At 41.7% G+C, this 25,000-nt stretch overlaps 1 protein-coding gene across 1 annotated transcript; it reads left to right on the top strand.

Moving 5' to 3' along the window:
• Positions 1–1,013: 1,013 nt before the first annotated feature.
• cnn3a (calponin 3, acidic a) lies at positions 1,014–23,162 on the top strand. The gene is made up of 7 exons (XM_084325600.1): positions 1,014–1,304; positions 14,786–14,907; positions 17,256–17,322; positions 17,612–17,749; positions 17,876–17,992; positions 18,276–18,422; positions 20,892–23,162. Exons 1-7 carry the CDS (start codon positions 1,248–1,250, stop codon positions 21,243–21,245), a joined length of 1,002 nt encoding a protein of 333 aa, XP_084181726.1. The 5' UTR covers positions 1,014–1,247; the 3' UTR covers positions 21,246–23,162.
• Positions 23,163–25,000: the final 1,838 nt, after the last annotated feature.

Here is a 25,000-nt window from a genome sequence, read left to right as displayed (position 1 = left end):
ATTGAATACTTTATTTTGACACAATCATAGGACAAAACATTTAAAAGACAATGGTCTTTTCATGGTACCAAAGCACCTCAAAGGCACTAAAAACAAGATTACAAACATCACAAAACAAACTGGTCAGACTACTGCTTGACCTTACTCCTAGAACCCACCTCACCCCTGCCCACTTTGACAACCTAGGATGGCTTAGAGTAGACGACAGAGTACAGCAACTTGCAATGGGCCTGGTCTATAAGATACACTACACCACTAAGGTACCCATGTACATGTCGAAATACTTCCCAAAGTGAAGTGAATTCCACGGTCAGTGAATTCCACGATCACAACACCAGAGGGAGTTCCACAAATCATGTTCAACCCAGATTCGGCACAAACAAAGGTCTAAACACGTTTAGCAATTATGCCACATCAATGTGGAACACCCTACCCAAAGCTGTAAAAAAATGTCAATCCCTACCCACCTTCAAAACCGTTCTCCAAACCCCCCCTCCCACCCCCTCCTATTGTACAGTTTCCTCCCCCTCGTATGTATATATTTTCTGTTAGGATCTCTGTTTAACAGTACTGTATATTTGCATATCTTGTATGTCACAAATGTAACAGTACTGTATACCTGTATGTCAGAAATGTCAAGATATATATCTGTATGTTGCGTATGTCATTATGAATTGAAAATGGGGGACCCTGATGTAAACAAGATGAAAGTCTTTCTCTGGTCTGCATCCCCTTAACAATTGTGTGTATTGAGCCGTACTGTGCTGTACCCATTCTGCAATCTGTTAATAAAGTTTTAATTCAATCAATCAATCAATGACAGCAGAACAGTGAGGGAGGAGAGTGGGGAGAGAGGGGGGAGGGGGATGGGGGGAGAGAGGGAGAGGGGGGAGAGAGAGAGAGGGGGGAGGGGGAAGCCTGTGTAAAGGAGGCGGTGGCTCTGATTGGTTCGCACGGCTCCGTCAATCGTCTTTCGACAGTTTTTTTTTCTTTTTCCAAACCCAACATTTGGAAGCGAGCAGTCTAGTGAGTTTCTGGGATCTGGTTGCCATTTCTCTTGCTTTTCTACACCAAACCTGTGGGGATTTTAATTCCTCTTCGGACTTTTTTCATCGAGGAACTCTGAACACAGCAGCTCGTGGTTTGATACGAAGTTGCACGAAGAAGAATCGCTCTCGCTACACTGTAGCCACAACAAGGATAACAACCTATTGATCTGGGTTTTCACTGCATCATCATAAACAAACATGACTTCCTTCAATAGGGGACCGGCCTACGGATTATCAGCAGAAGTGAAGAGCAAAGTAAGTGAAAGAACGTCTACTGTTTTAAATCACAGAGAGGAAATAGTGAGCTGGATGAATGGAGATGGCTTATGATGACTTTTTTGGAAGTTGTTGTGACTTTCCCACTGAGTTCTGTGTTTTTAGTCTGACTAGGCCGGTATGTCAATCTAGACTGTTGTTGAAGCTATCTATGATGTAAAAACACAACAGTGATTTATATAGTTGATTTTATTTTATTAGGGATCCCCATTAGCTGGTGCCATAGCAACCAGCTAGTCTTCCTGGGGTCCACACACACAAAAAAACATACAAACAATTATTATTTCAAAAACAAAATTATTAAAAGTCAGTACTACACACAATGCATAATGAAACTACTGTAACAATTAAGATAGCTCAAATTACATTACAGTAATTACAGTTGAGGTCCGTGTATAGTTGTTAGTTATTGTGGTGGTGGTGGTGGGCTAGCCCATCTGGGATATTCAGCCCCCTCCCCCGAAAAACAGGCCTAAAGCTCTCCTCAAAAATACTATTTTTTTTGTTCATTGATTGGGAACACTGGCCCTTTTTTCTAAACTAGGTGGTACTACTATGAGCCCAGCTCTCGGGGCAATACATTTGCTTTATTTGGAATAACCCAATATTTCCAGATAATGTTTTCATTTATATGAACAAAAAATAAAAAATAAGAGACACATATTTTATGATCCAACTCATTGTTCTGCAGGGGAGGGAGGGGTCTCCCCCGCCAGCTGGATAGGCTTGGCATCATAATCCCAGTTGGTCTTCATTGAGAAGGGATATATTTGTTCTGGGATTTAGGTGTATATGCCTATTCAGTGAGTTGTATGTAGAAAGTTTGCACTAGTTACACAAAGACCAGTGGCACTGAATAATAAGGGCCCAGTAGTACAATTCCCAGCGCTGCCACTGTTGCACCATTTGTTGGGAATTGCTAAACCATGACATCATTGGAAATAGTCTAGTGCGCAGGGCTAAATGGATGATGTCGTGGTGGAGGTGATAAGTTTGATACTTGATTCTGATTGATTATTATACCATGATCATTCTGTGTTTTCCCCCCTTTTGACCTGGTTGGTATCTTCGTCATGTTTGCACTGTTACTTTAGCTTTGATACAAGTTGAGCCAAGTGAACCCAGCCTGTATATTAGGAAACTGTCAAGAGAAATTGAGAAATGTCCAAATAATTTAGCATGGGCCAAAAAACAAAACTGTTCAAAAAGAGTTCAACTTTGACCAAGCAAAATGTGATGTTACACCTGAAAGTAGGCAGGCCAAAAAAAAGTGATGTCTCTTCAACTTCCTCTCCGACTTATGTCCCAGTAGCCTAAGCAACTGGAGAAAACAGACCAAATTGTCAAGAGGCTGCTGCACATGAACAATAGAATCTGGAGAGGCCGGGCCCCATCTGGGTTGCATAGCTGGAAGGTGTGATTGCTGTGCCCCCGAGCCCTTCTGCGAGCTGCATAGGTTAAATGCCTTGAATTCCTCAGCAAAAGCCCTTGATGATGAGAAGAACCCTGTCCAGTGTCCACTGTGCTATCTGCAGACAGACTTCCTCTCCTTGTAGTTGCTGTTGGGCATGTGGGTGTTGTTGTTGTCATCGCATCCTGTAGTGAGCCATAATGAGTTGAGTTTCAGGTTGGTAAATGACATTTAGTAATTTAGCTGCAACATAACTAAAGTAGAAGCTGAATAAAGATTAAGTGAGTTTATCGTTTGACTCGGGCTTTAGAAAGTAAAAGCGACCTGCTGTGATGCACTTTTTCAACATGAGTGTTTACACACAATGATTAATGTCGTCTTAGCTTTTTCCTTTTTTAAGCCTGTTTCCCACTTTCTTTGTGTAGTCCTAATCTCATCTAAAAGCGCGGCTTAAATAGGCAATCGGTTTTGTGAGGAAGTGTAAAGGGTGCTGATTAAATATTTTTTTCAGGTGAGCAAGTCTCATAATGACCTTTATTTCTTGGCCGCCTCTTGCCGAAGCCCCAGAGAGTCTGAACCGGTCCGGTGTCAGTTCTTCAGCTGATCATCATCATTAGTGCGTCACGTCTCGTGCGCCCAAAGCTTTTTCAGACCGTTTTTAAGTGTGCTGCTGTTTACCTCCTGTGAGCTGTGAAAGTCTGAGAACAAAAATATTAGTTCTGCTCCCAACGCCTGTGTTCAGCTCTGATATTTTCCATTACGGCTGCCAACACCCAGACTTTATTGGTGTCCTGGCGACATATATCCAAGGGTTTTTGACAGAGGAAATGGAAAGCAGCTTGGTTTCCACTCCAGTGTATCTGGCTTGTTAACCTCAGAAGATAACCAAGCGACTGTCAGCCAGGGAACACTTTTAGTGGACTGATTTTTGGGGGGCGAGGGGTTTTACGCCTAGATATTTACAGCTCCTAATCTGTCCCTTTTACATTATTGGGACTTAATTATTCCAGGTTTTAGTTCTATCAGAGACTTGTATTCGCTATTCATCAACCACAAGCAATGTACAGGGATTACAGTATACGATGATGACTTTTTCCAGAGATATGATGAAGACGGACACACATGGTACAATGACAACAGGACCGCCCCAAACGATGCATGGCGATGGCGCATGTATTGTAGACCTGCTAGATGCATTTAGAGCTTAAGTACGTCAGTGTCTGTCCAGTAGTGCATATGGGGATACTGAATGGAGAAGTAGCATTGGATAAGTTAATGCAGAACTGTGAGGTCAAAGAGGTCACTGTGCATTACCAGAACAAATTACTATAGACTAGGGCTGGGCGATATAACGATAACGATAAATATCGCGAGATATTTTAATAATCGATATCGAATATCGAAATAATTTTTTTTTTTTTTTTTTTTTTTTTTTTTTTTAATATATTATTATTATTTTTTGTGACCTGCAACAGGGCAGTTTTAAAACCAGAGACAGTGGACAGACTTGTAGGCTATGTGTGCTAGCAGAGCTAGACTCCAGTCACGGTGCACATTTTGGTTTGTCCACCAAAAAAGCGCCAAAAGATCGAAAATAAACTAGCAGAGCCAGAACTGTTCAACTCCCCTGGAGCCACAGCCAGCAGAGAAGCCGGTTTACTTTCGCTTTTAAACCAGCTGGAGCCTGAGAACTTGAGTGTGAGGGGATATAACACTAAAGATGGCGGCAACGACAAAGAATTGCTGCAAAATAATGTTTACTATAACAATTTAGATAATTATCGATATCGAGAAATATGATAACATTATCATATCGTTATCGCGATATGATTTTTTGCCATATTGCCCAGCCCTACTATAGACCTTCATAATATGGAACAGAGTCAAACTCCTCCACATGAGAATCCAGCGTGAACTTCCTTCTGGAAGGAACCTGTTTGTCTTTTGAGGAGTCGTGAAACCTTACACCCTGAAAGTTAGCGGCAATAAAACACACTGGATTGTTCCGTCTTTTATTTTCACCGCCTCACACTTGAGTTAGGACCAAGTGTTGTCGAGTTGTTGTCCAAGCATTTGACCGGTCGGCACGAAAGAGCTCCCTCCGGTGCGGCGCGTGTGGACATCTGCTAGGCCTGCAGACATTACATGGGGTCGTGAACGCTACGAAGACTTGCTCCTCAAGTTATACAAGTTTGTCCCCATCGTCAAAAGTAGGAAGTGTGTTCACTTCAAAACAATGACAGTTGGATAGTAAGAATTAACACTTTAAAGGGGACATATGATCTTGCTACCCCACACCCAAGAAACATTTTTACAAACAGCACAGTGCATTAGGGAGGTACTACTTTTCCTGACAAAAAAAAGCACAGCTAATTGATTAATTTCATCACAATGGGTGATATCTATGAACAAGTTGTTGTTTTAAAGGCTTATTAATCTGAAGACTTCAAAAGACTAGGCACAATTTTAATTAACATGTTGCTCCACTCATTTCTCTAGAGCTTTCACAGCAGTGACTTAAAATATATATATATATATACAGAGTACAGACGCATATTTAGATTTTACTTTATTTTTTTAATCTCAACTCCTGTAGGCCACAGTAGCATTGTCATGCAATGGACTTGGAAAGCAAATCTGTTTGATAAGATAGGCCTACTTAGACACCATTGTTCATTCATAGTGCTTTACCCAGACATGTTCAAAGTCAACTCATCTGTTACTAAGTACCCCTCCAGCTATGGCAGAGTTGCGCGAGTCACAGAAATCCATTATGGCGCCCAGCAAAAACTGTTCATTGTTTTAAAAATGTCCAGCATGTTCAGGTGCAGTAAGTAGGAGCAGCATTGAAATGGCCATATCCACTCACTAAACGTGTGACCAATCCTATGTGTTTTGGATTTTGATTAGGCTAATGCAACGCTTTTGTTAAAACTGAAACGTTCTCTTCATTTGAACTAGCTATAACCGAGACGTGCATAAACTCCCTCCAAAGCACACAAAAGGACCTACCTCGGTTCAGTAGTTCATCAACTTCTCAAAAGGCTGTGATCCTGTAGGGTCTTTGTTCTAGTTTGAAGTGTAGTTAGTTTGCCTTTAGGTGGGCGAGTAGCTGTCGCATCAAGCAAACGGCGTTGGATTGTGTTTGTGTCTGCTGGGCTGACGGAGTAGAACGCTTGAAGCTGCTTGAAACCAAGCGATGGGATTACATTGATAAACGGTTGTAAACTAAGGTCATTAGTCATTTTCATCCTGTTCTTCAATTGGAAGAAACCAATTGTTCTCCCACTCTGTTTATTTTTCCTTCTTTGTGTAGTGTGTGTGTTTATTTTTCCTTCTTGTGTGTGTGTGTGTGTAAATCACTTGAATGGTCTCGGACCTAAAATGCTACAAAATGAAATGCTATCGGTCCCGATAGCATAATAACGCATAGCACGTTTTTCGCCTCGACAATTTTAGTCGATAAGAGCTTATGAAGCAAACCTTCATCGGTTTTAAGTGACTGTATCAGCCACATGACAAACGAGGGCATTAATACAATTTTGTTTTCACAAGCCCTGAGTGCCAATGAAGATGTTTCTTTGAAAATGAGTCTATCTTCCCCCTGGATCTGAACCGTACGCGATGTCATTTCAGTTTCATGGTTCCCTCTGGGTAACACAGTATTACATAAAGCAGCACGTTGTTTCTGTGGTTTTTGGTAGTTGTTTTTCTTCATTAACGGTGTTGCCCGTTCTTTCGACACCCCAACCCCCCCTCATACTCAATTCTCTTCACGCCTCAAGAGTTCTCCCTTGTTTTATTCATTACATGTTTTCAACGTTATGCTCCGAGTCCAACTATTAAAGTAAAGCAGGCTGCTGTTGACTTGGCCACTGTCACCTGCTTGCTGCCCTCTCTCTCTGCATTGTGAACACATGATTTTGGACCACTTGTTCTGGAGGCGAGCCAAAGGACGGGATGAATGGGGCCCCATCGGTGGGTTCCCTGGGAGAGGGTGATTAGGGCAGCGCTGTGCAGTCAGCCAGATGACTTGTATGTTACCACACTAGGTATTGACGTTGAATTAAAGGGGGGGTCATTGAACTGTTTGGCCAACCCTCTTGTTTTTGGAATACCACTCCCACAGATGGAGCATCCTGGGAGGCAGTGTTCTGCGTGTTCCCATGCAATGTGCTGACAGTAGATAGTTGAAGTAGATTAGTATTTGGTTTGAGAAGTTTGCTCTGTGTGATTCCAAACTCCTCTGTTTGTCAGCTTTAACCACATGCTTCCATTTTTAGAGGCACAGGAAGGATCCCTTTCCTGGAAGGATCTCCTTTGTTGTGAGATGTGGCTCCAACTCATCAGCCGCCCACCAACTTAATCTTCTGTCTAGTCAGTGTCTTTATGAGAAGGTCTGGTCAGGTCATTGTTTTTTTTAATGTCATTTGCTTGGGATATCTCTCGGCTGTCCCATTGTTGAGGAAGGTTCATCACACCGACAACATTCTAACATGGTCCTCTGTTTATATTACGGTCAACATTAACATGTAAGGCAACAACATTATCAACATCTGACCTAAAAAGAAAAAAATATTAATTATGTATTTTAAAACTGCAGTTTTAATAATTCCATATCCTGCACAGTTCTTAACCAGGGATGTGATTTCTCCGTTTTTAACCGGATTTCCGGTTTTTTGGACCCAAAATCACAGAAAAAAAATATTCATAAAAAAGAGAAATTGTAAAAAAATTAAATAAAAATTGGTTATTTTTCCACCGGGTCTAAGTGAAACGCGAAAGCAACATTTATCAGACCTGCTATTCTTGCACAACAGATTTTCATTGGCTATCGATAATGTTAGTAGTTTTGTTGAGTGGCGCAAGCTGCTGTAAAGACGTCAACACACTAGGAAACACATTAACCTTCCACCTTCCTCTTCCCTGTGAACAGTTCAATATATACAAATAAAATGTGTTCATTCATTCAAATGGAGTGTTTATAAAAATTTAAAAAAAGATTGTTTCGAACATTTTCAGTTTTTTTTTAAGGCGCAATCACATCCCTGCTTAACGGACTCATTCATTTAATTTGTACAAATACATCTTCAGTTAGACTTAAAAAGCCTAGTTTTCTTCTAAATCACATTGGCTGCTAACTATTTTTGTTTCGGTAACTCTTAAAATTCAGATCTGTTGCCTGTGATTTTCTAGTTCATGTGACATCGATGGCACGGTCAATCTCACCACATTATGTGGTCTGTTGAACGCTTTCCGAGTGAAGAGGGTTAAATATTAATGAATACCAGCTGGACTATTTGTTCAGCCACGGTTCAGTACTTGGTCATGTGTATGATTGAACAAATGTTAATCGGCACGAAGGTGGATGGCATTGTGGTCTAATGGTTTTTGTTGTCTAACTTGGCACATTGGATGATTCTATCTGAAGAGGTTCCTTTTTTGAGGAGGAAAACTACTGAAGCTACCTTGGTGTTGGTGGTTCACATCCTTTGAGCCTAGCATCACATCTCGGGAATCTTGAGTGAATAATGTACATTCTCCTCTCGCTATTGATTTTAATAATCATCTCTAGTAGGGGTGGGTATCATCACCAGAGGCCCTACGATACAATGTTACCACGATGCTCGAGTGATAATATTGCAATATAGTGCAATATCTTACCTTTATTCAAATGCAAATTATGTCCCCAATGGAAAACTGTCAACGCCTGCAATACAAATATATCATCTGTATCGATCGATATAGCCTAATATCGGCATGCAAAATATTGTGATATATCCCCGTATCGATTTCCCTCAGTAGAGTGGACCTGGCTTCATTGAATTGGATTTTCTATTTTATTTGTATTCCTTCATCCTTTTGCCCTCGAAACCTCCTTTGTCCAGATGTTAGCACGGTTTTCGCACCATCATCAGGGAATGCTTTTGGGTACAGAGTTGAAAGGGGGGGGGCGCGGGGGTTATGTCTGGGGTTCAGTTCCAGAGGGGGGATTTAACCATAGGCTTCCAGAATTTTCCCCTCAGAAGCTCACTTTTAATGACTCCATCAAGACGAGGAGAACTAGATCCTATTTTTCCATTGCCCCCCTCTTTTATTTTTTTCTTCTTCAGGGAGAGAGTTCTTGGCAGACCTCCTAGAAAATAACCGCTGGGGGAAGTGAAGAGAGAAAAACGTCTTCTCTCTAATCATCCTAGCGCTCACTCCGAGGTTTCCCTGTGTTCCTACCGACGGCTTCAAATACAGTGGCGCAAAAAAAATGCCTCTGATTAATTCCAAAAGGCCTGATATTACAGACGGGAGAATTTCCGCTCTACCCTTTTCACTCAAACCTCCCATTGAGTCATATTTTGGAACATGACATCGCTTTTGCCCTTTTAACGAGTCAGGGGGAGGGAAACGAGTTTAACGAGGAGGGGGAGGGATTAAAAAATGAAAGAAAAAGATTTCACCCTTTGTCCATTGCTGTGTGAGAACGGGTCTTGTTTCTGACCTCTTCTGCACCAAAGGGAATGGAACACAGTGCTACATGACATGGGCCTTTTTTACACACTGCGACCCCTCTCGCATTGCAAGATGATGGCCTTTAGTGTAGAGAGGGGTGATGGACTGCAGTTGACATGAAAGACTCCTTTCTCTCCTCTGAAGGGCAGGCGATGGACAGTCGGCTACTTATTTATCAGCCTCTGATGTTTTTTGCCTTGTTTCTATATATACATTTTATATTTCCCCAAGGGGATTAATAAAGTATCTTATCTAAATAAATAATAACATTAATACACTTTTTAGATATATTTTAGTTTGCTTCGCCATTGAGCACTAGTCTGGACATCCCGTATGGAGATTCAAGACCAGCATGCTCCGAAGTAAGACTCTGGATAGATAAGACTGCATGGGACTTTCCACCGCTCTTCCAGATTTGTGTAGGAACATTGCAATAAATCTGGTGGAAATCTCAACGGTGTAAACCCCTTCTGAAACAAACAAAGGGTGGACTGTGGGTGAGAGGAGTGTAAGCCAGATGTTTTGTCTCTTGTGGTCCGTCTCCCCCCCCTCATCTGACTGTAGCCCATAGAACTCCAGTTTGTCTCGCTTTGGATGAGCAAGAGGTTTCTGTGGGATCGGCTCGTTAAAACACCATGTTTATGCTGCCTTGGCCAACACTAGAGTGCTGTTTACAATGGCCAATGAGCTAATGGGCGGGGGACACAGTTGGTCAACCAACGGATATATGCTCTTAGTTCTACAGTTAGATATACTGTTGTGTTTGTTTGATGTGCCAGAAAAGTGCTGGAAATGCTCAACAGCATTGTGTAGTTGACCAGGGAGAGGATAGATGCCCTGCTGTGGGGAACATGCCCAGAAGGCCTTGCAGTATGACTAAGACCGAGCACCTGTTGGGATGCTTTGAACGCATATACTGTGGTCATAGACCCTCTTTGTGATCGTTACGTTACTAGAGCTAGCCACGATGGACTGTGTTGACTGTAGTTAGCAAATCCGAGATACATGGCATGCTAGTCGCAACGTTGCCAAACACTTCCAATGCTGTGTTGTATCAAATGGAACCTAACGTTATTTGTTGTAAAATCACGGTAGCATTGTCCAGCTAACACTGTTAATTAGGGGTGTAACAATGCATCGACAATGCAATGCATCGATGCATTCGAATCGAATTGTTGCATCGAATCGTGGTCAAATGAAGAGATTTCATGATTCATTGAATCGTTGCCTGACTAATCATAATCGAATTGTTGTGGGGTCGAATCGTTACACCCCTACTGTTATTGTTGTGCTCATGTCACCTGCCCCAGAGACTACAGTTGAAAATTAGCCAACTTGGCTAAACTGGCATATTTACAGTCAAATGTTCCTTAATATGCACTGTCTCTGTATTTTAAACCAATAAATACAAATACAAAATACTGTTAATGTTAGCTTGCTAAAGTAACTACAGTCAGATGGGTCCTCTCCGATGACATCGAGGTTCCTGATGGATGCGTTCTTTTAACTTCAATATGTGGCTCTTTTTCTCATTGAACTGAAGGGGGAAATGAGACTCATGACTTTGGGAAATGGTCCCATGGGGCCAGCAAGAGTTGACTTTCAAGGACATGTGTTGATTCTGTCTTTTATTAAAGGAACATGCCAACATTATGGGAAATGCACTTACTGTCTTCAGTGTCTTTTCTTAAACAAGAAGATAGATTAGATACCAATTCTACTCTGTGCGTTCAGTGGAAAGCTATCCAGCTGCAAGCTATAGCCTAGCTTGGCACAAAAGAATGGAAGCGGAAACAGATCAGCTAGCCTAGCTGTTTGCTCAAAACACCTGAGGAGGCGTTTAGGCTAGGCTAGGCTAGCTTCTCCGTATCTGCTTCCATTGATTTGTGCTGTGCTAGGCTAGCTTGCAGCCGGATAGCTTTCCACTGAACGTACAGAGTAAAATTGGTATCCATCTTCTTGTCTGACTCTGGAAAAGACTAAGCGCATTTCCCATAACGTTGGCGCGTTCCTTTTTCAAAGTAAACTATTTTGCTAGCATGTGCGCAAACTGCGCATGTAGCTGCTAGGGGTGGGAATCACCAGAGGCCTCACGATACGATACTATCACGATACTTGAGTCACGATACGATAGTATTGCCATATTAAATATATTGCGATATGCTGACTATTGCGATATTAATATTGCAATATATTGCGATTTATTACCTTTTTTCGACTGCAAAGTAAAACTGTCGACATGTTTTATCTAATAAAATAAAGTTCAGTCTGTTCATCTCACTTCAATATTTTTTATTGCAGAACATGGTATTTTCTCAAGCAAACAGATGTAAACACTATAATCTGTGTTGCATGTACCTGACAAACTGAACTGTTTGTATTACAGTCATATTCCAACTTAACTGAATGCACACGTGTGCGTGTGTGGACTACTGTACTATTACAGGTATTTAAATTAACAATGCAACTTCCTTATACAAAAAGAAAAAAATATATATTTTTTTTTATTATGAATAATTAAATATCGATAATTGGCGTCCCTGTATCGATACAGTATCGCCACGCAAAGTATCGCGATACTACTACGTATCGATATTTTCCCCCACCCCTAGTAGCTTCAGTCCAGTGGCACCGTATATAAAAGTGAGAGAAAGCTGGGACAAACCAGAGCGCTCCTAAAGCTTTAATATAGTATCAGACCGACCGGCAGATGCATCCAGAGTGACCTCACTTCTATATCTTTCACACTGCAGGGGAGGAAACTAACTTTTTGGCTTACCAGCCAACTGGCGAGTATCTGATTTTTTTTACCAGCCAAACAGATTTTTTACCAGACAAAAAAAATCACTAATTGTGATAATTACTTCTTTGTATGTCAAGCCGCGTCAATGTTGTGTATGCATCTGGGTAGGCACACTGTGCCTTTAAGACAGCACGGTGGTCTTACGACAGTGCTGTGAAGTACCGTCAAGTGTTGTGGTAACGTCAGTTGGGTTGGTGTGCTGTTGTGCACAGTGCACTGGTTGAGCTAGCCCCTTTCGTGACTGCGATGTGCAAGCCAGGGGCTTTTGAGCATGAAATAAAATGTCTAACCTTACGTCGTAGTCCGGTGCTTTTTTGGAAACATTATAGTCATAACAGATACACCTAGCTGGCTGCTTTGAGCACACGGGGCTAACGTTAGCTAGCAAGCAGCTATAGCTAAAACGCTAACTAGAAGCTAACCACTGTATACAGTTCCAGTAGACTAACATTACACCTCTGTGATTTAAATGTGTCCTTAGTAACTTATACTCAAGGGTTGTACTAGGGTTGGATGCAGTTCCCCGTTGGTCAGTCTGTCTGTTTTCCATCTTCTGCTGTGTTTAACGTTATCTGTTTGCGAGTGCTCCTGATGGCTAGCCTAGTACCGCAGGACTTTTATTATTATATGTCCGCGGGTTGGCCAGTACTGCGCAAACGTTTATTAAACATTATATGTCCGCGGGTGGTCTTGTGCAGTGCTCTCGTGGCACTGTCAACTAAAGCGAACACTCAGAAGACGCGCACCGTTTGCCAGTGCAGTGATTGCAGAATGTTTAATTTTTTTGTATACTCGCCAGCAGGGGAGGAAACTAACTTTTTGGCTTACCAGCCAACTGGCGAGTATCTGATTTTTTTTACCAGCCAAACGTAAATAATACCCGCATTTGGCGGGTAAAGTGGCCTAATTTCCTCCCCTGTTTCACACCCTATAACTATAATGGTAAAGACTAAGGGTAAGGGATGGTTAGACAAAGAAGGAGACATTATTTATTTAAAACCTTGAGAGATTGCCCCCATAGCAGTAACGGCAGGCTCTCAAGTGGCCTCATTTCACACACCTCCACCTGGACCATCTCCAAAAGCTGCCCGTTTAATATGTGGGGCTGACGGCACAGCCTTCTTAAGATTCAAGAGTTTTATTTGTCACGTACAAGACATGTAGTGAAATGAAGGTGGCCATGCCCGCCTTGATTGTGCAAAAATACAAATAATAAAATGGAATAGATAATAAAATAGAATAGACATGAAATAATAATAAAATGCTAAGCTTAAGAAAAAAAGGTAATGAGTACTATATACAATAATATACAAATATATAGTTTTTTTTAAGTGACCTTTTTGTAGTGTGTGGGGTGTGTGAGAGTGAAAAAAGTAGTAGAACGCGCTCACCTCACTAGACTTGACACTGGGTGCTGTAACCTCTGATATCATACATAAAAAATAGGGAAACAATGTCCAGGCACGCACTCCAGGTTTTTCCAAATTTATTGGCAGCCTGTAATCATGACGCTTCGGTGTGAACACACCTTCTTCAGAATGGCTTGCATCAAGCCATGCAAGCATGCAAGCAAGCCATTCTGAAGAAGGTGTGTTCACACCGAAACGTCGTGATTACAGGCTGCCAATAAATTTGGAAAAACCTGGAGTGCGTGCCTGGACATTGTTTCCCTATTTTTTTTGTGTGTGAGAGAGTGCAAGTGTGTGTGCTTGTGTTTGGAGAGATCAGTGTTCTGATGGCCTGGGGGAAGAAGCTGAGTGAAGTCTCTCAGTTCTCTGTTGTACACCAGCGCTTGTGACCTCGCATGTTTTCCATTAGTCGACTCGGAAGAGAACAACAGGCCGTCCTTGAAACACGGAGGTGGTGGGAAGTGGGGAAGCGTGCAACATCCTGTATCTCTCGCTTGCCCTCGCGATCCTCCAGGCTAATGAGTTCTGTTTAGGAAACAGGTGACTGTGTGAAGCGGGTCAGGGAAAAGGGTGTTCAGTCGGTGAATAAAAGCTCGCACACTTTATTCCAGTTATTTGTGTCTGGGAACAAGCTTATGTTTTGTCTACATGACTTGTCATTATAAACAGAAATCCGTTGGCCAGTTTTACACAATGGCATTGGCAATGGCAACACTTCAAAGTTGGCCCCAGGCATCACACAAGTCTTTTAATCTTAATAACAAGGGTCAGATTTATTTTGGGCGGGGGGGGGGGTTGTTTCAGCAAGGGAATTCTGCTAAAAGGCCCATGATGTATCAGGATTAGAATCATCTGTGAGACTCATAGTATCCTCAGAAACCACAATGTTCTTGCATATTTTCTCACGCTCTGGCTATGTTGAGGACAAGTATGTTGTGTGTGTCATAACTCACCAAAGCCCTGCCCTTTTTTGTTTGTCGTTTTAAAGCCAGTCCGCATCACATGAATCCTAAGCCAATCTTCTATTACATTCAAAGCAAAAGTCTGAGCCTTTTTTTTTCAGTGCCAGGTTTCCTTTTGTGGGGGCTGCGGGTGCAGCTTGAGTTGCAGATAACGTGTTTTTAAAAGGGATTTCCGGGGAAAATAAGTCTTATGTTAAGTTGGCAAAGTGGCCATTGAAGTGGATATTTGCTAGCTGCCAGGCAGTGTGCTATAATACAGAACTGTGGAAGAACTTGACAGCCATCTGTAACTTTTAACATACACCTTGTTTTATGTATCTTTTTGTCCAAACAGAATGAACACTGATCGTGACTTATCTTGCCTTTTTTAGATCGCTCAAAAATATGATTTGCAAAAGGAAGAGGAGCTTCGCTGCTGGATCGAGGAGGTGACCGGCATGGCTATTGGGGAGATCTTCCAGAAAGGCCTGAAGGATGGAGTCATCTTGTGCGAGTAAGTTGTGTGTGTGGGGGTGTATCTGTGCTTGTGTGTCCAATCCATGTCCATGCACCAGTTCTAGGGCTGGGCTAAAACAAATATATATATAATAATAATAATAATCCCGATTCTGAATCGATCTTCATTTGAAATGAGCGGTTATCGATTCATATTTTCATAATCCTAGATCGATATTATTGTGGGAAAAATACCCCCAAAAAATAAAAATAAAACATAACTACAGAAGAGCTGGATAAAAGCAAAGCCATATGTAAGCTGTGCAAAGTGGAGGTGAAATATTGTGGAAATAAAACAAATCTAAGAAACCACTTACTGAGACATCACCCAGACGTGATGTATGCAAAAGCAAATCTTCCAATAAAAAGTACGTTAATGTAACTGCTTGAGTAAATTCTTAATGTAAACATTGATCTTTTTAACAATGCAACTGTCATGTTAGAGGGTTCCTTCTTGAACCATTTATAGCATTGAATCGAATCGTATATCATTTTGGGAAATCCGTGCCGATGCCACCCCTAACCAGTTCTAATAATTCGATAATGGCTGATACCAGTCATTAACGTATCTGTACTGTTTGGAGAATGTCTGCAATATACTCAAATCTGATTTCAAGAGCATGACGGCACTTTATTTTATACCTTGCTAACGTATTGTAAGATGGATAAGTTGGTTTTCTCTCCGAGACAAATGCATTATATCTCAGTTGTTATCCACTGACTAATGCTGTCCTGGAGCTCAATATGCAGTGCATGGCACGGACACTGCCAGGCTGGGTTGAGGGTTTGATTCCCACTGGGGCCACCCATGCCAAAGATGTATGTGCTCACAGAACTGTAAGACCATTTTGGACCAAGTGGAATTTTGTTAATTGTCTAACGCTCTATGAAACTATTGGATATATATTTATTTGGTTCTTCATATCTAACGATATCTACAAATGTACTACTTTGTAGAATCCGGCAGTGATAAAAGTGGTGTCAGTGCGTCCGTATCCCAGGAGAATGCTTACGCTGGCTGTGCGGGAGCTTAGAGGACTGTATATAATTATCACCTTAGGGGGTGTGGTAGGATGCCTTAACTCTTAAACTAATTGTACCAAATACACAACTGAGTGAATAACTTAAAATGGAGTCACCTAAACTAGAAAGAGCGAGGAAACTGTTTGAATCATAATGCTTTTATATAAGCAAAAAAGGGGAAAAAAGATACATACAAAATATTGTTATCACATTACACAAAGCCTAATTAAATACTATTACTAAATTTAGATGGGCGCCCAAATAGTTCTATTAAAGTGTTCTGGCCAAACGTTGCCGCGGTTACCACTGTGACAGAGGAACAATTCCCTCTGCAGGATGAGAGAGGTGGAGGTGATGAGGAGTAGTAGACCGCTGCGTGTTGATGAGGGCGGGAAGACACTGCCCGGTCCAATAGGCGCCACCAGTCCGCTCCTGCAGACCAGATGCTCCGCTGTGGTGGTCCGAGTGTCTCGCTCCGCTCCGTGGTGCTGCACGGCGCACGGCGCACGCCGACAGCTTCTGCAGACACGCTGGTCCCTCTCTGTATAGAACAGCTATCGAAGCATGAGCCGAAGCTACTTTAGGTATTAGCGCCGAGCTAGCTAGCTTCGGCTAACTGGTAACGATAGATGGGGAATACTATAGTCCGCTGTAATATGCTAATCCCAGACGTTTACTAAACATCAAATTAGCTGGGTACTAAAACTCACTCTCTCTTGGTGGTATAATGTCCGCTTGGTAAGCCACTTTACATACTTGGTCACCGTCAAACTATAACGTTAACGAGAGCAACGCTGTGTGTACGTCCGCTCTCTTGCGTGTCCGGTCAAGTTCAACGTCAACAACACGTATCCTAGAGGAAGTGACGCATTTTACGAGGGAACACTAAACCACCTCTGGCCCACTAGATGGCAGCACCGTCATATAACCTGAGATGCCATCAATAGGCAGACAGTGTAACATTATGTGGTAAATAATAACTTAACTCCCACATATTAACTGGTTGGTGAACTTAAAGGGGGATTATTTTAGGTCTAATTTTACCTAATTGCAGACCCTTCAGCACACTGGCGATGTTAGCCTCGACATTGCAGATGTGCCTAAGTGCCCTTGAACCCACGTCTGCAGATAATGGGGCACAGGGGATGCTGACAAAGATATTGTCCAAGATAAATCATTTACAGTTCACGTCTCTTGTCTTTGCAGTAGCCGCATATTGTATTTGGTTTTCTGTTATTAAGACTTGTTTCGTTTAGAATTTCACATGGTTTGTCCTTGAATGCTTGCGTTGTATCAAGACTGTGGTTTTCCCCTTTCCCTCAGATTGATAAACAAACTGCAGCCCGGTTCGATAAAGAAAATCAACCATTCACAGCTGAACTGGCACAAGGTAATACTTGTTCTTAAAAGGCGAACCATCTACACTACATACTCACACCCTTCATTGATAATAGGAACCATTTATTTTTAACGAAAGCATTATGAACCAGACATCATAAAGGGAGCATTCAACTAATTTAAGACCTGTCGCTGCATGTTGTGAGTGAGGATAAGTAGACCCATTCATTAAGCTTTCACTACTTATCACTAACAGACTTCCTTTTAGGTGTTCTTGCTCCCTTATGGTCTTGCTGGAAGCCCCACCCCTCACTCCTTCCGTTTGTTGTTGTTCTCCCCAGCTGGAAAACCTTGGGAATTTCATCAAAGGTATCTTGGCCTACGGCCTAAAGTCCAATGACATCTTTGAGGCCAATGACCTGTTTGAAAATGGGAACTTGACCCAAGTCCAGACCACACTGCTAGCACTGGCAAGCATGGTAAGTGAATAAACCACATTGTTTTTTTTCTTGAATACAGAAAATCATTGTTTACTCATGAGCATCCCATTTCTTGCCATAGACTATAAACCAGCACCATGAACAAGTCTTCCTCTGATTTCTTAGGCAAAAACCAAAGGTATGGACACAAAGTGTGATATTGGTGTGAAATACGCAGACAAACGAACACGACATTTTGATGATGAGAAGATCAAGGCTGGCCAGTGTGTCATTGGATTACAGGTGAGTTGTGACCAACTAAACACTTATGTCATCAGCATAGAGGCACACGTATATGCAAATGCTAGAATTGCCTTTGATGCCAGCAATTGAAAGCATTGCAAATGCAAACCAGTCCTATTTAAAAATCCATGTGTATGAAAGTTTCACTTTTCCAATATGTATTTTTTCCCTTGTTGTTTAAATGTCTTTCCAGTCGGGGTCAATGGTGCAAAACAACTTCCATTCCCCACATGTTGCGAATTGGCAAGATTTAGATTTTAGATTTTTTTTTTATTATCCTCAGATGGGAACAAACAAGTGTGCGAGCCAGGCTGGAATGACTGCCTATGGAACCAGAAGACATCTTTATGATGCAAAGACACAGACAGACAAACCGTTCGACCAGACCACCATCAGTCTACAGATGGGCACCAACAAAGGAGCCAGCCAGGTAAAAGTCAACTCGCCTCTTAACACTTTGATTACCGGCCATTAACATGGTAAAGCATGGTTAAATGCCACCACCCACTTCAATGATAGCATTGTGAACGCATAATCTCTGTCTTAAAATTATGGCTATGTGTCTAATCTGCCTGTTGCTTATCAATGACTTGTTTGCAGTCAACATTGTCGAAACGGATTGTTTTTTTAATCGGTTCATTTCCGTTTTATAGCATTTTGAAAAGCCCTCATTTTCAAGGGAAATAAATATAGATTCCGTGATAAAAGGCATTTACTGGAATATTCTGGAATACACAAACATGTTGTCATTTTTGGGCCTATTAAAAATGTTATGAATAGTTTTCAAATAAACGCTAGATTATCGATAGTATATGTGTACTTATGCACGCTATAGAGGCGGGCTGAAATATCGATTCTCTCATTTCCTGATCGCACAGACACACACGCATAGGGCAAACGCTTATATCTCTGTGAAAATAGCTCTGATTATCTTAAGACTGGTCAAATAAATTCCTTATCCAAAAAGATTATTCCAATTCCTGATCGCCATTCCAAATATCGATCACGCTTATTGATTACAGTGTTGGGTACTGTAAATACATAATCCACGCGTTTTCCGGGCCGGCGAGCACAATGGATTCTTCAGTTGGCTTGAGGGAAAAGTAAAATGAGGAAACTGGCCACCCCCCCTTCGTCAGTGTAAAGTAATGGGGTGCAGTTACACAGGGAGAGACGATAGGGGGCGGTATCTTCCCAATTGAGCTCAGAGAGAGTCTGCAACACTAGCGTGAGGCTTGATTGATGAAATATGAATTCAAATCGCCAATAAAAACGACAAACAAACGCTATATATAATGTCGGGGGCACTCAAAGGTCTGCATGAACTAACGACAAAACGCGCCCGTGGCACTCAATGTGTTAAAGGTGGTAACCCAAAGCCAAGACTGAGTTTGTCTAAAGTATACTCTATTACGGTCAGGGCATTTAATTTAACAATTTCAAAACTGTAAATGTGTAAGCTGGCAGAACCTACTGAAGTGTGCTCCTGAAAGATGTTCTTAAAGTGTTGTTGGGTAGAAAACATAGATTATTATTATTCATTTTAGTTGAAATATAATCGCAGGAACAGTTCGCTTTTAATTTCTTTCCTGAAATGGTAATGTGTGTGTACTTTGGAATCGCTGTTCCACTATACCTGGGGCACATACTACGAAGCTAGATTATGGTGTTAGCAAGGTAAATTCGGGTCTAACCCTGGGTTTCTTAGTGTCACTGTATTTGTTTGCTTTTTTTTACCAGGACAGTTGCCCTGGTAACTTACGCTGCACACCTAACCACCTCCGGAGTAGGTTATGATCTAGCTAAGAGACCGACATAGACAAAGCACCACCTATTGAGCAGTCAACTCTTTGGAAAATGAAATGTCATTACTAGAAGAGTGGAACAAACTTTTATAGTAGGCGTGCTGATAATAAGAGGCTCTCTTTTCACAGGGCAAGTTTCTTTTTGTAATTAGTTTTTTAGGGACTGCAAACCCACTGCCTTTCCCTGATGATTATGATGATTATAATGTCATCATCGCCCCCCCCTAATCTTCAATCATTTCCCCCCTTTTTGTGGCAGCAATTTCAGTTATATAATTTTTCATTCAAGTAACTTCCCATTGTTAAAGCTAGACAGTATCCCAGTGTTGAATAGAGCCGGCCAAGAACTCCTTTCAAACCCAAAGCCAAGACTGAGTTTGTCTAAAGTATACTCTATTACAGTCGGGGCTTTTAACTTAACAATTTCAAAACTGTAAATGCGTAAGCTGGCAGAACCTACTGAAGTGTGCTCCTGAAAGATGTTCTTAAAGTGTTGTTGGGTAGAAAACATAGATTATTATTATTTATTTTAGTTGAGAAGTTTAGTTCGTTTAAGATTTTCTTTTTTTTATCCACTTTTTCTCCCATTTTCTATATTTTCTCCCATCCCAATTTCGTATCATCCAATTCAACCCTCCCCTGTCACGAACGCTGTTTCTTGCCTCCCACAAGCCGGCTGCAATGTGGACTAAGTCATACATAGCACAAGTCCCCTCCGGTACTTGAGGTAACAGCAGTCGCATCTTTTCACCTGCGCAGCTCGATCTCTCAGTGGCGAGGAGTAACGCGTGGGAGGCTCACGCTGCCCCCGACACTTCCTGATTCTACTGCGCAGGCGCACCAACCGACCTGTAGGAGTCGCTGTCCACAACGCCCGATCCCCACCCTTCAGTTTCCCAACCCGTAATACGGCCAATGTGTATTACTGCGGACGACCAGCTAAACTGAAAACAATGTGGAGAGCTGGATTCGAACACGCGAACCCAGCGTCTCCACATTGGTGGCGAGTGCCTTGCCCATTACACCACCTAGCCGCCCCTTCATTTAAGATTTATTAAAACATGCCTTTGCTTTGCTTGTTTTTCTTCACACAGGCTGGGATGGCGGCCCCGGGTACCCGCCGAGACATCTATGACCAGAAACATGCCGTGCAGCCGCTGGACAGCTCCACCATCTCCCTCCAGATGGGCACCAACAAGGTCGCGTCCCAGAAGGGCATGAGCGTGTACGGCTTGGGCCGCCAGGTCTACGACCCCAAGTACTGCACGTCACCGACGACGACGACGGAGCCCATTATCCACGCCAACGGTAGCCAGGGCACGGGCACCAACGGCTCGGAGATCAGCGACAGTGACTATCAGGCCGAGTTCCCGGAAGAGGAGTACCAACAAGGAAGTTACCATGACGACTACAGCGCCCACTACAATGACCAGGGCATCGACTATTAGTGCCTGTACGCCTTCCCCTCCTACACAGCCGCTAGTCGGAGCAGTATTAAGAAGTGTATTTTATCGACGACACAACAGGGCAAGTCTTTTGCTATCCTCGCTAGTCTTCTTTTTAAATTTTTTTTGAGGCATAAAGAGAGTGGATTATCGCCTCGAGTGCATTCCTTCTCCTGCTCCCCAACTCTTCCATTTGAGCAATAATGGTTGTAATGAGTTGTAGTTTTAAGCATAGAATGACGAGATGCGGTGTGGAAGTTTTGAGAACATTCCTTTTTAAATCTGCTGTTTTTTTTTTAAAAGTCTTATGAATTACGGGACACTGTGAAGTAGAGAATACTTTGTTGTAGCGACCACTAAGTTACTACAATCCAACTTGTCTATCGCTGGACTTATTTCATGCGATTCATCCCTGTTAAAGGAATCCCTGTGTGCCAGTCTTAAAAGGTTTGCAGAGTGCTATTATCGTTTACTTTTCTCCTTCCATTCTTTGATTCATGAGACCAGTCATATTTAGATAGGCCTATTAGTAGAATCAAAGTGGATGAAAAGTTAGGATGAACCGGTAACTATCATCTGTGTTTTTCATTCGAAATATAATCGCAGGAACAGTTGGCTTTTAATTTCTTTCCTGAAATGGTAATGTGTGTGTACTTTGGAATCGCTGTTCCACTATACCTGGGGCACATACTACGAAGCTAGATTATGGTGTTAGCAAGGTAAATTCGGGTCTAACCCTGGGTTTCTTAGTGTCACTGTATTTGTTTGCTTTTTTTTTTTACCAGGACAGTTGCCCTGGTAACTTACGCTGCACACCTAACCACCTCCGGAGTAGGTTATGATCTAGCTAAGAGACCGACATAGACAAAGCACCACCTATTGAGCAGTCAACTCTTTGGAAAATGAAATGTCATTACTAGAAGAGTGGAACTAACTTTTACAGTAGGCGTGCTGATAATAAGAGGCTCTCTTTTCTTTTCTTTTTGTAATTAGTTTTTTAGGGACTGCAAACCCACTGCCTTTCCCTGATGATTATGATGATTATAATGTCATCATCGCCCCCCCCTAATCTTCAATCATTTCCCCCCTTTTTGTGGCAGCAATTTCAGTTATATAATATTTCAATAACCTAAAGCAAACCTTTTACTTTTTAGATTAGAACAAGCAAGCCTAAACATGTCATTTTCGCCTCTAGCTATTAATGAAGCGGTTTCAATTTAAAAGCATAACGCAAAAGATCGCCTGCATTCCGTCATTTGTCACGTTTAACATGTGATCAATTAATTTGAACGGAATATCCTTTTATGGAAATCACCTACCGTTTCCATAAAAGCCTACTTGAAAGTCGTATCTAGTAATAAGCCTATTCATTTGCGCATTAACATGGTGAGCCGCGATTATCTTTTTTCGCCAGCAGTCCTTTCTGGTGACAGGTACTTTTTGCTTGGATTATCTTGTTTAAAATTCATCCTAACTATTATATATAAAACATTTAGCTATTCCCGCACATTTCCAGAAGACTGGTCCGTGTTTGGGTATTGGTCGTCTGTCGCTGAACCCTTTATTTTTTTTAACGCGCTCATCAAATGGGAAAACTTGGGTTGACTAACCACCGTTGTGACACTGGTTAACCGTGGCCACGGGTGTTGGGGTTAGTGAAAGCCAGCTACCACAGAGATGGTTATGTTGAACTTACTTCGTAGTATAGGCCCTGGATGACCGAGCCAGAGTTGACTCTGTTCTGCTGTCATCGCATAGTCTTATCTGTGCCATCACGATTTTTATTTTCATATTGTTGCCCCGTCATTCCCAAACTGTATTTATTGCCATCGCCTCTCTTTATAAACCAGTCCACTGTTTTTAATGTTTCTTTTTGAGAAAACTTGTATGTTATAAAATAAAGCCTTAAATTCCTTGGTTCTCAAAGCATCTCCATGTGAAGCTCCTATTAAATGTGTGGCTTTGAAAACCTTGCACTACATTTCGCTGCTGGCAGACGTTGTGATTTTTAGCTGGGACCTGCAGTTAGTATAAGTCTGTCTGTCCGGTTGTCCCCCAAAGAATGTTTGCCACAAAGACTGATACTGATCTGATACTGATTTGCCAATGTGTCACAACAAATATCACACCAATCAGCCAGATGTTGGCGCTATGATCAAAGAGCTAAATGTAAAACTCAAAGCTGCTACTAGGAATATTTTTATATCATTGTAAATTCAGTGTCCATAATTTGGCAGGATTACTGCAGAAACATCGATAGACTGACAGTTGCTGTGACCACCATGAGTCCATCAATATCCTCTATTTTCTATTGATATTGTGTGTCTGGGATGGATCCACGGGAGTTCTGCTGAAGGCATATGGCGCAAATGAAGCCTTTCCAAACAACTTTCTTTATGAACAATGATAACTTCACGTTCACCATTAGCGAAGCTTCTCAGCTTCTCTCTTTCACAATGTGGGGCGGAGCTAACGGTAAAACAGGAAATGACAGGGTTTGAGAAATGTGGTCTTATGAGAATTAGGCTACCAATTGTTTCAGCAATGATCTTAATTGTTTACTTTATATATATAAAGGTATCACAACCAATATGACAATGATATATTTTGTTGAAAATTCTTGTAGCTGCCATATCTCGTACACAATAAAAACATTTGATACCTATCCAGCTATCATTGGTCTACAACTTTGCCACTAGGATCACCCATATCCACCATATTGGATTATCTGCCATTTTATGTTGTATTCATTTATTTATTTTTACACCTAATTTGATTGAAAGACAAAGAAGCCCTATATAAACAATTGGTATATAAACCAATATGGCAGTTATTACTCAATGAACTTGAGAAAGGGTATGGCTGAGCAGGAAAATTGCCATACCGCCATGCCTGTTGGTCCAATTATTGTAAGTTATTATGTACTATATTAGATAAAGGTTCGGAAACATGTCTGCAAACATGTTTTAATTAACCACTAGGGCACCGCAAAACACATTGTTGGCACCTCCCACACCATTGGTCCAATTACAACTGAATTTGGTCAGGAGCATTAAAGGTCCTGTGTCTTATAAATGGCCTTTTCCAGTGTTTAGCATTGTTTTATAGCAATGGGGGTTAGTATCAATGGGTCTGTTTCTCTAATTACCATTTTGGCGGATTGCTCTAATTCAGTTGAGACAATCTCCTACCCCAGTGAATTAGGTCATTCTGATTTGACTCGCAATGCGACGTAGCAAGGAGCTGATTAAGCATTACATCACGAGACAGAGTGGGTTATAGAAATTAGATCACACCTATGGGTGGTTGTTAGGCCCGAGGCGCAGCCGAGGGTCGTTAGACCCCCATAGGCGTGATCTAATTTCTATAACACACTGTCGTGTTATGTAATGCTTTTATACAATGGCCGAATTCATCCAACCTTATTGCTATACAATAAACACACATTAATTGAAGATTTATTGACAACCATCCGCAGAAAAAGTAATACAAACAAAAAAGGAGTTGCCTCCTTGTGGAAGCAGCTCGGAGGTGCGCTGTTGCAAGGCAAGAATGCAGTGAGCATGGGTTATTGGATTGATTGATTGCAAATTTGATTAATGTCCGCCTTGTTTCGAACTGGTTAAGAACTTTTAAGAACTTCATTCTTAGATGCTTCTATAGAAAGTAGATTTAAAAAAAAAAAAAAGGCGATTTCGAAAGAGGGCCTAAGCATAACCAGTTTGAAACAAGGCGGACATTAATAAAATGTTCAATCA

The sequence above is a fragment of the Notolepis coatsorum genome (assembly GCF_963971535.1).
Source record: "Notolepis coatsorum genome assembly, chromosome: 12".
Taxonomy (NCBI): Eukaryota; Metazoa; Chordata; class Actinopteri; order Aulopiformes; family Paralepididae; genus Notolepis; species Notolepis coatsorum.
This window is presented reverse-complemented; position numbering and strand designations above follow the sequence as displayed.

Coding starts and splice junctions, on each gene's coding strand:
- cnn3a (XM_084325600.1), top strand. CDS start 1,248: ATGACTTCCTTCAATAGGGGACCGGCCTACGGATTATCAGCAGAAGTG. Junction 14,908..17,255: donor GATGGAGTCATCTTGTGCGA/GTAAGTTGTGTG, acceptor CCTTTCCCTCAG/ATTGATAAACAAACTGCAGC. Junction 17,993..18,275: donor AGTGTGTCATTGGATTACAG/GTGAGTTGTGAC, acceptor TATTATCCTCAG/ATGGGAACAAACAAGTGTGC.